General features: G+C 39.7%; 1 protein-coding gene across 1 annotated transcript in view; it reads left to right on the top strand.

The window, feature by feature from the left end:
• LOC140514446 (TP53-binding protein 1-like) overlaps positions 1-15,583 on the top strand; it is a 131,107-nt gene that overhangs the window by 77,100 nt on the left and 38,424 nt on the right. The window contains 2 exon segments of the mRNA XM_072624839.1: positions 2,211-2,268; positions 4,299-4,391. Coding sequence (XP_072480940.1) covers positions 2,211-2,268; positions 4,299-4,391 — 151 coding nt within the window.

Genomic DNA, 15,583 nt, shown 5'->3' with positions numbered 1-15,583 from the left:
GAGAGTAGATTTAGAGTCAAAGGACTTAGGCTTGAGTCCTGGCTCTGCTGCCTTCTACTCTAACGGTAAAATGAGGGAGTGAGACTAAGATAATCCCTAAGGTTCCTTCCTGCTCTTACTCTGTGCTCCCTTACATCATACAATAAAGAGGCTCCCTCAAGGAGCTCACAGTCTAATAGGGGAGACAGCCTGCAAACAGATGCAATATACCGGATAAACAGGAGAGAACAGAGGGAAGGCACTGCAATGGAGAAGGGTTAGGGAAGGACGTGGAGCTTTCTGCCTTTTGTTTCTACTGTCAGAGATCATAGTCACTGGAACACAAGTTAAGTCAGTCTCCATGAATGTTTGTATCTCATTTATAAACGATGAAAATAATAAAACTCATAGTTGGTAAGTAATCTTCCCTATTACTCCTCAGATTTTTCAGCTGAACTTGGATTATCCAAACCACTTTTCAAGTTGCTCACTCTTCTTCTTTTAAAAAAAAATTGTTTTTTACAAAAAGTTTTAATTTACGGAATAAAACAAGCATTTTCATAACACAGTACGGTAAAAAGAGGTGATTGTACAACTTGTTATTCCCTTTAAATATATATTGAAGTTATCATAATTGTTTTTCCTTTTTTCTTCCCTCCACTTTCCCCTTCCTCCCCTCCTCCTCCCAGAGATGGCTGCCATTAGACACAAATATGTATATAAACATAAAATCATTCTATATATACTTCTGTTTGTTAGTTCTTTCTCTGGATGCATGTGTCCTTTGTAGTGAATTTGGATATTTATAATAGTTAAAGTAACTTACTCAAAGTTGTTCTTAAAACTGTTGCTGTTACTGTATACAGCATTCTCTTGGATCTGCTCATTTCGCTCCTCCTTATCTCGTACAAGTCTTTCCCTGTTTTTCTCAGATGACCGAGCTAGTTATTTGTCATAGCTTAGTAGTATTCTATCCAAATCATATACCGTAACTACATTTTCCAGTTGTTTACCACCACAAAAGAGCTGCTATAAATATTTTAGAACATAGAGGTTCTTTTCCTCTTTCCCAGTCGTCTTTGGAAGTAGACTTAGTGGTGATATTGCTGGGTCAAAGGGTAGGCAGTTTAATAACTGTCTGTGCACAATTCCAGATTGCTCCCCGCAATGGTTAGATCAGTTCACAATTCCACCAATAATGACTTAGTGTCCCAATTTTTCTATCTCCTCTCCAACATTTGCTGCTTTCCCTTTCATTCATTTTAGCCAATGTGATAGGTATGAAATGATATTTCAAGGTCATTTTAATTTGCGTGTCTCTAATCAATAATGATTTAGAGCATTTTTTCATATGACTAAGTTGTTTTATTGTTCTTAGGGACTCCAGTTTCTATGTGGATGATTTTTATGGTATCATGACTACCATCTCAGGGAGAGGCAGAATGCGGAATAGCTAGGTCATTGAACTTGGAGTCAGGAATTCAGGAAGACCTGTATCTGAATCCTACCCCAGACACTAGTTGAGTGAACTTAGCCATGTCAGGCAATCTTTCTGAGCCTCGCCTTCCTCATCTCTGCTGCTTAGTTTTGATGATAATATTTGAGAAGTTAATATTTGTGAAGTGCTTTTCAGACTTTAAAACATTATACAAAGGTGAAATATTATTTTAATTACTCAATTTATCTTTATTTAGATCTGAGGTTCTTAACCTGTTTGTGTCATGGATCCTTTGCACAGTCTAGTAAAGCTTATGAACACCTGAAAATAATATTTTAAAATGCACAGAATAAAATATGTAAATTACAAAGGAAACCAATTATATTGAAATACAATGATTTATATTTGAAGCCAAATTAAAATTTAAAAATATTTAACTTTAAAAAGGTAGATATTAAAAAAATGAACAAACCCCAGGTTAAGGGACCCCTGATTTAGAGATATGTAGGTGACAGTTTTAGAACCTGCAGCTAAGTAATTTCATATAATATTTTTGGTTATGTCCACTTAGTTCACAACAGTGAGGATATGGATTGTTAGGAATGGGGAATGCTTGTATTGTTAAATCATAGTTAATGATTTTTTCCTTCTGTTCCTATTCTTTATTCCTATTTCTTCCTACTGCTGAGTGGGGGAAGAAAGAGTAGAAGAATAAGGAGGTTTTTAGGTATGATACTAACTGGATTATTTCTCTATTTTTCTCCCTTCCCTCCTTGCCTGTGTTTTTGTTCAGAGCCTATAAGTGGTGAAAAGAAAAATGGATCCACTGCTGTTGCTGAGTCTGTTGCCAGGTAACCAGAGCTTGTTGCTATGCAGAGCAGTCTCATACAGAGCCACTGGTAATGAAGGAAAAGATGATTTATCGATAGTAGAAAAAAATTAAAATGAAACCTAGAAGAAAGGATTTGTAGGAGGAAAGATTGAATGTCACAGTTTTTTTCATTAATACTCTTATAAGACCAGTGTTTTGTCTGCTAATTCTTGACTAAAATGTTGACAAAAACAATTTTTAAAAATTTGCTCCAGTAATCATATTAGAATCCTCATCCTGAGCCTCTTTAGCCTTGGCGGGGCTCTAATGTGTGGCAGGAGACAGCTGGGTGGTCTTCTAGAGGGTCTTATGGGCTTTGTCCCTTATGGCTTTCAGCTGGTAGCCATTATATAAGATTGAAGCAGCTAGGTGGTGCAGTGGATAGAGCACCAGTGCAGGAGTCAGGAGGACCTGAGTTCAAATCTCACCTCAGACACTGGACACTCACGAGCTGTGTGACCTTGACCAATTGCCTCATCCTGGGTCATCTCCAGTCATCCTGATGAATATCTGGTCACTGGATTCAGATGGCTCTGGAGGAGAAGTGAGGCTGGTGACCTGCACAGGCCTCCCTCGCTCAAAACAAAGTCCAGTACAAGTCATGTCATTATCTCTCTGATGGCGTGGTCTTCTTTGGCAACGAAGGACGAACACACATTATATGAGATCATTTCTAGTGAGTGTCCCAAACTAACTGCAGTTTGGTGGTGTATCGTTCTTGATCTTGTTATTGTTGGCTCTTAGAGAAGATCGTTGGAGTTAGTGTCCCAGACTGATAGCTGTGTTGTGCTGGGTTGTGGTTGTGGTGGTGGTGGTGGTGGTGGTGGTGGTGGTGGTGGTGGAGCGTCGTGTGGTCTTGGCTCTTTCTTGCTATGATGCCTTGAGGGTGACAGTATCTTTAGATTCCAGCCTGTGTAGTAGAGCTTTGCCATCTGGTGGCTATCGGAGGGTATAAAAGTCTCATCTGCTACTGACTATAATACTACTGAACATTAAATTCCAGTAGCACTGCTTAAAGCATGACAGAGCAAGTTCTTTGATACAATCCTGTTCCTACCTCTTGTTTGCTACATATTCTGGAAAAAAGAATTTCATCACTCTGGACTTAATATCTCTTCCTGTAAAATGAACTTAATGTTTCTGGGTGTGGTTTATATGTTACTTTAGAATTTTCTGCTAAATACCCTTTATAAATCTATAGTCTTACAGTGGAGAAAAAAACATTTGTTTTACTCTGTAGTTGTGGTATTGTATTCCAGATGTCGCTTATTGTTGGTCTGCATGTACAATTTAATTTATTTCTAAAGTTAGAGAAAACCTTAGAGTGTGGGACAGAGAGCAAGGGTGGGAGTGTAACAAAGGAAGAGATTGGAATGAAAGGAAGTGGTTGTTAATATGCGTTATTGGTGATGGTATTAGTATATGTTTATCTTGTTTTAAAAGCATACCCAAACAGATGAAAATCTTGATCTGTAGGAAAAACTAGATTGTGGGATATGGTTTCTTTACAAATAGATTGAACACAGGAGTACTTGAGCTTCTTTTTTTGTTTCTGTGTTTCTGTACACAGTAGCTCTCATAAGGTTATGTTTAGAAGAAGGATCATTCTGTCTTCTGCCTACACAAGAAGAAGTGTTGCTATTTTCGTCCATTTGTAAGATTATATAGTGCCAGTAAGAGCTGAGCACTGCAGTGGGACAGAAATGCTGTTGGATGATAGCATGGGGCTAGGGATTGTGGGATTATGTTATTGTTCCTGATGACTTTCCTCATGCAGATTTTCTTAGGCTGCATTAGGCATATAAGAAAGCTGCATCTTGGGTCAAGGGAAGAATTATGGGAGAAGAAATGTGAAGGAAGGTTATTTACCTGCGGTGCCTGAGAGATATTTCTGTTATGTAGCACAGTGCTTGATACAGTCATCACTTAGTAAAAGCTTGTTGTCTGATTGAAAGTTGTTTATTCTCGCCAAACAAATGTAGACTTATCGCTTTACTCTGTTATCCTTAGTTCTCAGAAGACAGTGTCTGTGTTTAGCCGTGTCTGTGAAGTCCGGCAGGATGATGAAGCCAAAGGCCGTGATACCCCATCAGATCTTATCAGGTAAGCATTATTTTCATAATATCTTTGCTCCCATATTAAGTCGTAAATTGATTGCTGCCAGAAACTGCTATGTTCTCTCTTTGTGGTTTCCAATTTAGTTTTTCATTTGACTGTGGCATATTTAAGCCAGACTGAATCATGTTTATTTCAAAAATGATCTTTGAAAAAGAAAGGGCCCTTTCTTTTTCCTGTGGCCTTTATATTTACATCTGTTCCCATCTTTTGTTCTGTCTTCTCCAGAAGGTGGCATTCTCAGTCTTCCTCTCTCTATTGAATATTCAACCTCTCCCTATTTTTCCTTACCTCCTGCTTTTCAACATGCTTAAATCTATACCCACATCCTTAAAAAAACTTTCCCTATTCTCTCCCATCCCTCAAGCTTTCATCCTATATTTCTTTTCCCTTTCTCAGTGAAATTCTTTGAAAAAGCTGTCTGTACTTGGTGCCTCGATTTGCTGTCCTCTCACTTTAACTCCTTGAAATCTGACTTTTGACCTCATCACTCACATAAAACTGCTGTCTCTAAAGTTACCAGAAATCTCTTAGTTGCCAGATCTGAAGGTCGTCTCTGTCCTTATCCTTGACCTCTGCTGCACTTGACGTTATTGATCACCCTTTCCTGCTGGATACTGTGTTCTGTATGGGTTTTCATGATACCACACTCTGCTGGTTCTCCTCCCACCTGTCTGACCACTCCTCAGTTTCCTTTCCTGTCTTACCTATGGGGGTTCCCCAAACTTCTGTCCTAGGTCCTTTTTCCTTTTCCTCCTGTACTTTTTCTTTTGGTAACTTCATTAATTCCCATGGGTTTAACTATCATCCATATATAGATGACTGCCAGAACTACATATCCAGCCCCAGTCTTTCCCCTGAGTTTCAGTCCCACGTTACCAGTTGTATATTGGACATTTCCGACTGGATATCTCATTGACACCTCAAATTCAGCATGTCCAAAACTGAACTCCCAAACCCATCCCCTTTTTCCAAACTTCCCTCTTTTTTTTTGAAGATACTATCATCTTTTCTGTCTTCTAGGTTTGTAACCTCAACATTATTCTGAACTTTCTTACCTTTATTCGCCTCACATAACCAACCATTTGTCACATCTTGTCAATAACATCCTGGCTTCTGTGGCCCAAGTCTTTCTTTTCTCCATTCCAGTGCGTCCTGTGCACACTGATGCGAAAGTAATTTTTCTTAAGCTCAGATCTGATTGTAATTCCCCTACTTTTTCAGGTGTCTTGCTTCTAAGAGCAAATATAAACCCCTGTTTAGTTTCTTATAATTTGTTTTTAAAATTTATTTATTTTTAGTTTTCTACAATCACTTCCATGAGTCTTAGATTTTTCTCCCCCTCCCTTTCCCCTTCCTTCCCAAGATGCCATGCAATCTTATATGGTTTCTATATATACGTTGTTGTTAAGCAGATTTTTACATTAGTCATGTTGCATAGGGGAATTAAAATGAATGAGAAAACAAAGCAAAACAAAACATAACACAAGAGAAAATATTCTGCTTCGTTCTGCATTCCAATTCTATAATTCTTTTTTGGATGTGGATGGCATTTTGCCTCGAGTCCTTTGGGAATGTTTTAGGTCTTACATTGCTGTGAAGGGCTAAGTCTATCAGAAAAATTCCTCACACGCTGTGGTTTTTACTATGTACAAAGTTCTCCCGGTTCTGCTGCTTTCACTCAGTGTCAGTTCATATAAATCTTTCCAGGCCTCTCTGTAGTCTTTCGGTTCATCATTTCTCATAGCACAATAGTATTCCGTTACATTCATACACCACAATTTGTTCAGCCATTCCCCAATTGATGGACATCCCCTTGATTTCCAGTTTTTGGCCACCTCAGAGAGAGCTGCTATAAATATTTTTGTACATGTGGGAATCTTTTCCATTTTTATGATCTCTTTGGGATACAGTCCTAGAAGTGATATTGTTAGGTCAAAGGGTATGCACATTTTTGTAGCCCTTTGGGCATAGTTCCAAACTGCTCTCCAGAATGGTTGGATCAGCTCACAGCTCCACCAACAATGAATTAGTGTTCCAGCTCTCCCACATCTGCTCCACCATTTATCATCTTCCTGTTCTGTCACGTTAGCCAATCTGATAGATGTGATGTGGTATCTCAGAACTGTTTTGATTTGCATTTCTCTGATCAATAGTGATTTAGAGCATTTTTTCATATGACTATAGATAGCTTTAATTTCTTCCTCTGAAGACTGCCTGTTCATGTCCTTTGACCATTTATTAATTGGGGAACCCTATTTAATTTTTAAAGCCCTTTACAGCCTGGTCCCAATCTGTCTTTCCAGCTTCAGTGGACTTCACTCTTCCTTCCTGTACTCTACAGTCCAAATGATATTTCATCCCCCATCTCTGTTCCTTTTTTACATTAGATATTTTTCATACCTGGAATGCATTCTCTTCTCACCTTTGCCTCAGGGAGTCCTTTTTCTATGAGATGCAGCTCATGCACTCCTTTCTGTATGAAGCTTTTCCTGATCTCCCCAACTACTAATTCTCTCTTTCCCAAATCTTACATTTAATTAATTTTTATATATTTGCTTTTATTCATTTTATATTTATGCTTTGGATACTTTTATGTACCAGGTATCCCAAAAGTCTTAGTGCAGTTTTGAGCTTTTGTAGCTTGAAACTGCACTAAGCCTTTTGAGATACTCTCCACTGTCTCCTCTTTAGAAGGCAAACTCTTTGCAGGAAGAGTTGTTTTCATCCTTTGTACGGGTGTCCCAACTGTCTCATATAATGAATAGCTTGTAGTGATGCTTAACAAGTGGTTGTTGATTAATGATTTGCTGAGGCAGTGTTCCAAACGTGTGTGTAGGTGTAGCACATTGGTATTGTTAACCTTGCTGTCAGAGAGCCAGATTCATTTTGACACGGCTCAGTCTCCATAAACTTTTTTTTAATATTATGAAACTTTTCATTTTTACATGTAGTTGATTTAACTTAACATTATACCTTCAAAGTTCGTGTACAGCAACCAGCACAGTGACACAGCTCTTATGTATCGTCATCCTTTATCTGTTGGCAGTGCACGTGGGAGATCTGCCAAGCCTCTGTCAAGATCTGACAGACACTAACCCCAATTTGGCCTGGTTTGCCAGTATCATTTTAAGTAATCACTTCAGTGCATTTACTGTCGGTTGGAGTGGGTCTGAATGTTAGTGAATTGTTTTTATTGATTTTCACTTGAACTTTATTTTCATTGAAAAGGGTGTGTGTATTTGTTTTTTATTTTTTTATTTTTTAATGTTTAACAATCACTGCCATACAATTGAGATTTTATCCCCCCACACCTACCCCCACTACCCCCCTCCCTCCCCACGACTGCATACAATTCTGTATAGGTTCTACATATACTTTCCTATTGAGTATATTTTCACCATAGTCATGCTATGTAGTCAGACTAAAATAAATGAAAGAAATCATATCACAAATCAAAACATGATACACAAAAACATACACATACACAAACATGATCTGCTACATTCTGCGAATGACTTCCATATTTCTTTCTCTGAGTGTGGAAGGCATTTTGCCTTGAGAACCACCACTGGAATTTTTTTTTTTTTAAGAAGTTCTTGCGTTATTACGAAATTCCAAGTCTACCAGAAAAAACTCTCGCACACTGTGGTCGTTGCTGTGCACAAAGTTCTCCTGGTTCTGCTCCTTTCACTCAGCATCAGGTCATATAAGTCCTTCCAGGCCTCTCTGAAGTCTTCTTGTTCATCATTTCTTATGGCACAATAGTACTCCATTACATTCATATACCATAATTTATTCAGCCATTCCCCAATTGATGGACATCCCCTTGACTTCCAGTTTTTGGCAACTACAAAGAGTGCTGCTATAAATATTTTTGTACATGTGGGACCCTTTCCCATTTTTATGATCTCTTGGGATGCGTGTATTTGTAAAGGAGTTGTACTTGGACAAATTCAATAACTTTTGGCATTTGCTTCATGCCCCTACCCTCCGGAGGGTCTTGTGCTTTCCCAAGAAGGTTAACTCCATAGTTTGAAAAACTGTGACCTATAACTGTATCTGAGAACTTCTGTCCTGATCAGATAGCCAGTGTGTGTTCATCCTTCGTTTCCAAAGAAGACCGTGCTATCAGAGAAATAATGACTTTGTTTTGAGTGAGGGAGGGCTGTGCAGGTCACCAGCCTCACTTTTCCTCTGGAGCCATCTGAGTCCAGTGACCAGATATTCATCAGGATGACTGGAGATGACCCAGGATGAGGCAATTGGGGTTAAGTGACTTGCCCAAGGTCACACAGCTAGTGAGTGTCCAGTTACTGAGGTGAGATTTGAACTCAGGTCCTCCTGACTCCTACACTGGTGCTCTATCCACTGCACCACCTAGCTGCTTCAATCTTATATAATGGCTACCAGCTGAAAGCCATAAGGGACAAAGCCCATAACTACCCTTTAGAAGACCACCCAGCTGTCTCCTGCCACACATTAGAGCCCCACCAAGGTTAAAGAGACTCAGGATAATAAAGCTTAATCTACTCTCAGGTAAAATCCAAATCCTTTGCCTGTCGTTATTCTGTCTGACCTGTGAAGTCTTATCTTGCTAGCTGTCATAGATGGCCATTATCCATCCTTTTACCTACCTTGCCTGCTAACCCCTATAAATAGACTCTTTTATTTCTTTGAAGTTGCTTTTCTGTCTTTTTAAAATTAAATTTATTTTTTTGATTCAGCAAAAATCCACGTCCTGCCTGTTTCCCCTCTCCTTCTTCCCCCATTCCTCTTGAGAATGAAATTAACATCCCCCTTAAAAATGAGCTGCAGAACGAGATAAACAAAGCAGATGAATTAGGCACGGCCCGCAGAAGGGGAGAACACGGGTGTGTTTCCTCGCGCACTTGGAGCCTTTCGCCTGTTCACCCTTCACTGCTTGTGTTTCATTGTTAGTTCTCTGGAGTCGTGGCTGGTCATTGCGTTGATCTGAATCCGTAAGTCTGTCAGAGTTGTTTGTCCGTATGGTAATGTTTTCATTGTATAAGTTGTTCGGGTCTTGTTTTCTTTACATCATTTTATACAAGTCTTCTCAGGTTTCCCTGAAACCATTCACTTTATCATTTCTTATATAGCACAATAGTACATACTATATTTTCTCAATTACACGGAAAAACAATGTTTAGCATTCGTTTTTTAAAGTTTTGAGTTTCAAGTTCTCTGCCTCTCTCCCTCTCCACCCCCTTCATTGAGGAGGCAAGCGATTTGATAATGGTTATGCGTGAACAGTCATGCAAAGCATGTTTCCATATTAGTGTATCATACTAGAAAACAAGAAAATTCATGCTGGAAATAAGCATGCTTCGGTCTGCATTCAGACTCCATCAGTTTTTTCTCTGGAGATGGATAGCATTTTTCATCATAAATCATTAGGAATTGTCATTGTCCTGCTGAGAATAGCTACGTCATACCAGCTGATCATCGTACAACGTTGCTGTTACTGTGGACAATGTTCTCCTGGTTCTGTTCAATATACTTTGCATCAGAAGGGATACACTGAAGAAGGGTCAAGAGCTAAAATTATAAGAGGAAGTGTAATAGGACCAAATACCACGTCTTACTCTCAGCTTCTTAGGTCCAAGATGGAGGAGACATGGCTAGATACCAGTTCATCAAAAAAATATCTAGGAGTCTTACTCTTAATCAGTATTCTTAGATATTTAAATAGACCTGTGATGTCATCAGTTTGGGAGTTCCTTCACTTCATATCTCAACCTATTCATGTTTGCCTATTTTTATCCAAGTCCTCCTAGAAGTTCACCATAGGAGTTCTATCCCACATTCTGGAGGCATTCTTCCCTTGGTCCCTACATCTTGAGGATTCCAATGGAGCAGTCTGGCTCTCTATGTGTCATCCCTCATTTTTCCCACTTCGTAAGAGGATTCAAAAAACTACAGTATGATTCAGCAGTGTGACATAAATGCCATGAAAATTAATGGAGTCTTAGACTTCATTAAAAGAGATGCCATTTCTAAAAGTAAGGAGTTAGAGTCCTGTTGTCCTCTCTTCTGGTCATCAGCCTACATTTAGAAATAATGTGTTCAAATATGAGTGTCATGTTTTTGGAAGGATGTTGGTAAACTGAGAAATATTTTTAGCATACTGGATAGTGAACTAGCCTTGAAACCAGGAATAACAGGGTTTAAGACCACCTCTGTGGACCCTGGGCAAATCACTCTTTTAATGCTCTAGACCATTTTGTGAAGACTGTAAATCACGGAAAAGATGCAGATTTATGTAGTTCAAAGCATTTTCCTTTCCTGGCAGTTGCCTGAACTAGTGAAACCATAGAAACAGTCCCTACCCCTATTAATAAACTTATGGGCACCATATCAGTTGAGGGAACTGAGGATGTTTACCTTGGAAAAGAGGAGACTCACGGAGGACATGATAAGTGTCTTCGAATATTTGAAGCATTTGCACTGTTAAGCTGTATGGGACTTGTTCTATTTAGCCCAGAAAGTAGAACTACCTAGGGACAATGTGTAGATGTTGCTCCCCACCCCCCCAAAAAATGAGATTTAAACTAGAAAATAAAAATTATTTAATAATATGGACTGTCTTCGAACACAGTAGTATGTTTCCTCTTATTAGAGATCATTAAGCAAAAACTGAATGATCATTTGGCAAGTATGTTATAAAGAGAATTATTTTCAGACTTGGGTTGGTCTCCTAAATGATTGCTGAGAAGTGTCTTCCAGCTCAGGTTCTGTGATTCCTTCTGCTCATCCACAACCTATCATTTTGTCAGTTCCTCTCAGTTCTGTGTCTGCATCATCTTGCTTTCCATTCCATCGAAGGTTCTTTGTACCATGGCCCTGCGCTGTTATAACGGCCTCCTTAGCCCTTCCCTACTTACCTCCTTTAGCCCGGTGATAGCAGATCCAAGGCATGGTTCTAATTGTCATTCCTCTGTTCAGAAACCTTTTACAAGAATTAATTATTCATAGAACAAGTCATAGACTTCGTATTAAAGCATTAGAGGTCCTTGACTTTTTATTCCCAACCTATCACTATTGTCTTATTGAACCCTGTATTGCAATCAAGCTGGCCTAATTGAAATTTCTCCCTTTCTCGCATTCCCACCCATCACAGTTTTATCCTTTCTTGGGAGTCTAGTTCACATGCCATCTTTTCTACGAAGTCTTCTTGATCCCCAGCTATAAAAATTTTTCCTTCTACTTTGCTCCTCTAACATTTTGCCTGAAGTTCTCCTTATCACATTTTGTTTTCATTATGATTGTGTACATCCCTTATTTCCCCTACTTGATTTTAAGCGCTCTGCGTTCACAGAAAATAATTTGTTTGTATTTGTATCCTTCATGGGAACTAGCCCAAATGAGGACTTAAATATAGATTTAATTCAATTAGTTATTGTATCCTCTCTCTTATATAGTGCCTTTCTTTGAAAAAGAAGTACCCAGCAACTCAGGTATAAAAAACTTGAAGAATCATGTGAACATTCAACGTCTCATTCTAGGCCATCCTCCCCAGAAAGTAGAGAATTCATTTGGATGCTATATTTTTGATTGTTTGGTTACTGAAACTAGAGCTGCTATGTGAGCATTGAAATGAATATGTTTTCATTGCTTTTAGCTCCTCTAGATTTTTTTTGTTTGTTTTATAGTATCTTCAGAGACGTGTATGTTCTGCATCCTTTGATTTCAAGTAGGAATACTTCCGAGAGTCTTATTCCTCAGAACAGTACATTTGGTTTTGCTGGGATTTGTTTCTTATCCTTCAGAAACATTCTGTCACCCTGCATCTGTCTCTGTCTCTTTAAGTGGTGGCAGGATTACTTGCTTTGAAAAAAACTGTCCATTTTTATAGCATTCAGAGTGTATGTCTAGTTTTTACTAAAAATTCACAAGTATGGAATTTCGCTTTGTCTAATTTTACCACTGGAGAGCTCAGTTTTTGAGCCTGAAAAATGAAATTAACATAGTAGTACTTATCAAAAAGAAATTGCAGTTTGAATCATCATCATTAATAAGCATTTATTAAGCACTGAATATGTACTGGGCACTGTGCTGATCTTTGGGATTATAAAGGACGACAAAAAATACAATTCATGCCTACTAAGAGTTCACATTGTACTGGAAAAGACAATATTAAAACAACTATGTGTGTATAACGTGTATGAATGTATATGCACAAGTACGTATGTGTGTATCTACGCACACAGTGTAGATGGGAGGGAATGCACTAGAGTGGGTGACAGAGGGAAGGAGAAGGAGACCAGGAAAGTCCTTTTGAAGAAGATGGGGCCTGAGCAGAGACTTAAAGGAGGCCACGTAAACCAGTACACAGAAGTGAGACAGGAGAACATTCTAGGCAAGCAGGAACGCTGTTGAGAAGGCATAGCGTCAAGATTGTGTCATGTCTGAGGAAAAACAAGGAGACCAGTGTCACAGTGTGCTTGAATATGTGAAGAAGGATACATGTATCCTGTAAGTCTAGGAAGGCGCTGGTTAGGCTGTGGAGGGCTTTAAAAACTAGACACCAGATTTTTGTGGCATCTTGTAGGCAGTAATAGGGAGCCACTAGAAAATATTAAGTAGGAAACTGATGTAGTCAGTTTTGTCCTTTAGAAAGATCAGCTGAGTGGAGGATAGACTGGAAGGGGAGAAACTTGTGCTAGGGTTACTGACAGTGGCTTTTGCAAGAGTGTGAGGTAATGACTTGAATACGTGTCAGTCAGTAAGTACCAAGTGCCTTTTTACGTACCAAGCACTGTGCTAATCGCTGGGAATATACAAAAAGGCAAAAGAAAGTCTGTGCCCTCGAGGCCCTTACAATGTAATGTAAACAGCAAGCAGAGAGATACGTACAAGGAAGCTGTGTGTTTGTCCTTCGTTGTGAAGAAGACCATGCCATCAGAGAAATAATGACATGACTTGCACTTGACTTTGTTTTGAGTGAGGGAGGGCTGTGCAGGTCACCAGCCTCACTTCTCCAGAGCTGTCTGAATCCAGGGACCAGATATTCATCAGAATGACTGGAGATGACCCAGTATGAGGCAATTGGGGTTAAGTGACTTGGCCAAGGTCACACAGCTAGTGAGTGTCCAGTGTCTGAGGTGAGATTTGAACTCAGGTCCTCCTGACTCCTGCACTGGTGCTCTATCCACTGCACCACCCGGCTGCCCCCTTACAAGCAAGCTGTATGCAGGATAAAAAGGGCATCAGAGAGGGAAGGCATTAGAATGAGAGATTCTTTGGAAGATGAGATTTTATTTGAGACTTGAAGGAAGTGAAGGAAACCTTGGGTAGACATGAGAAGGGAGAGCAAAATACCTAGATCTGAGAGATAGGGAATGTCTTGTTTGTGGAACTAGGATTGAAGAATATGTGAACAGAGTGAGGTATGAGACTAGAAAAATGGTGAGTTATGAAGAGCTTTGAATATCCAACAGAGGATTTTGTATTTGATCCTGGGGGTAATAGGGAACCTCCTTGAGGTGGGGGAAGAGGCATGAGGGTGGGAGGGAAAGGGGAGTGATATGGTCAGACCTGTGCTTTGGAAAAAATCATTTTAGTGGCCAGTTAGAGAATGGATTGAAGTGAGGAGAGACTTGAGACAAGCTGACCCACAATAATCCAGGCATTAGACGATGGGGGCCTGCACCAGGGTGTTGGCCGTGGCAGGAGAAGAGAAGGGGGCGTATTTGAGAGATGTTGCAAAGGTGAAATCGACAGGCTGTGGCCACAGTTTGGTCGTGGGAGAGGACAGGGGAGAAAAATAGTGAGGATTCCAGGATGATTACTAGATGCTGCCCTTGACAGTAATAGGAAATTTGGAGTGGGGAGGAGTTGGAGGGAAAGATGATGAGTTTGGTTTTAGATGTGTTTAGTTTAAGATGTCTACTGAATAGCCAATTTGAGATGTCTGTAAGGCAGTTGGAGCTGCGAGATTAGAGATCAGCAAAGAGGTTATGACAGGATAGGTAGATTTGGAAATAATCTGTATAGAGATGATAATTAAGTCCATGAGAGTTAATGAGATCAACTGGTGAAGTAGTATAGAGGGAGAATGGAAGAAGGCCCAAGAACCCTATGGGACACCTACAGTCTGAGTTTGATCTAGAAGAGGATCCAGCAAAGGAGCTTGAGAAAGAGTTGGTCAGATAGGTAAGAGAAGCAGGAAAGAGTGGTATCCCAAAAACCTAGGGAGAAGAAAGTATCAAGAAGGAGAGAGTGTTCAACAGTGTCAAAGGCTGCAGAAAGATCTAGGAGAAGGAGAATTGAGAAAAAGCCATTGGATTTGGCAATGAAGAGATTGATTGTAACTTTCAATGGAGCAGTTTTACTGTCATGATGAGGTTGGAAACTATATTGTAAGCCATTAAGAATGAGAGGACATGAAGTAGAGGCACCTATTGGCTATGATCTTTTCAAGGAGTTTAGCCTTAAAGGGCAGAAATTATAGGATGATATTTATCAAGGATGAAAAGATCAAGTGAGGATTTTTTTCAGGATGAGGGGAGACCTGGCATGTTTTTAGACAGTAGGAAAGGAGCCAGTAGACTGAGAAAGGATGCAACCTGTTAAAAGAGATGATACAGAATAGGATCGCTTGAGTGAGTAGATGGTGTTAGTCATGGTAAGGAGTAAAGCCACTTCTTCACGTGAGATAGCAGCGAAGGGGGAGATAGTGGTAGAAAACATCTGAGTGATAGGAGATGAGGATGAGGGATTGGTGTGAACTCCAGTTTTTTCTGGAAAATATGAGGCAAATTTCTCAATTAGGGGTGCAGGGAAAGGGGAAGCCATGGGAGATCTGAGGAAGGTTGAAAAGATTTGGAAGAGCTGCGAAGAGTGAGATAGTGTATTGATAAGAAAGTTAAAGAATAATTTGCATAACAGCAGTCAGGGCCCAGCTGAGGTTGTGTAACATAAATTTTTAGTGTACTCAACCAAAATGATTGCACGTGTGATTTTCTACACATTTGTTCAGCAGTACACGTGTAGAAGCAAAGGGGGCAGATGACGGGAGTTATCTAAGATCATGACCTTGTGTGTTAAGTATGAGTGTGAGAAATTGAGGATGACTTGAGAGGATGGTGGTGTTGACAGCAATAGGCAGGCATGAGAGACTAGACACCGCACAGATGTTCGCAGTAGAAGAATGTTAG

This window comes from Notamacropus eugenii, chromosome 7 (assembly GCF_028372415.1).
Source record: "Notamacropus eugenii isolate mMacEug1 chromosome 7, mMacEug1.pri_v2, whole genome shotgun sequence".
In the NCBI taxonomy this organism is placed as follows: domain Eukaryota; kingdom Metazoa; phylum Chordata; class Mammalia; order Diprotodontia; family Macropodidae; genus Notamacropus; species Notamacropus eugenii.
The sequence above is the reverse complement of the archived record's forward strand: the minus strand, read 5'-3'. Positions and strand labels throughout refer to the sequence as shown.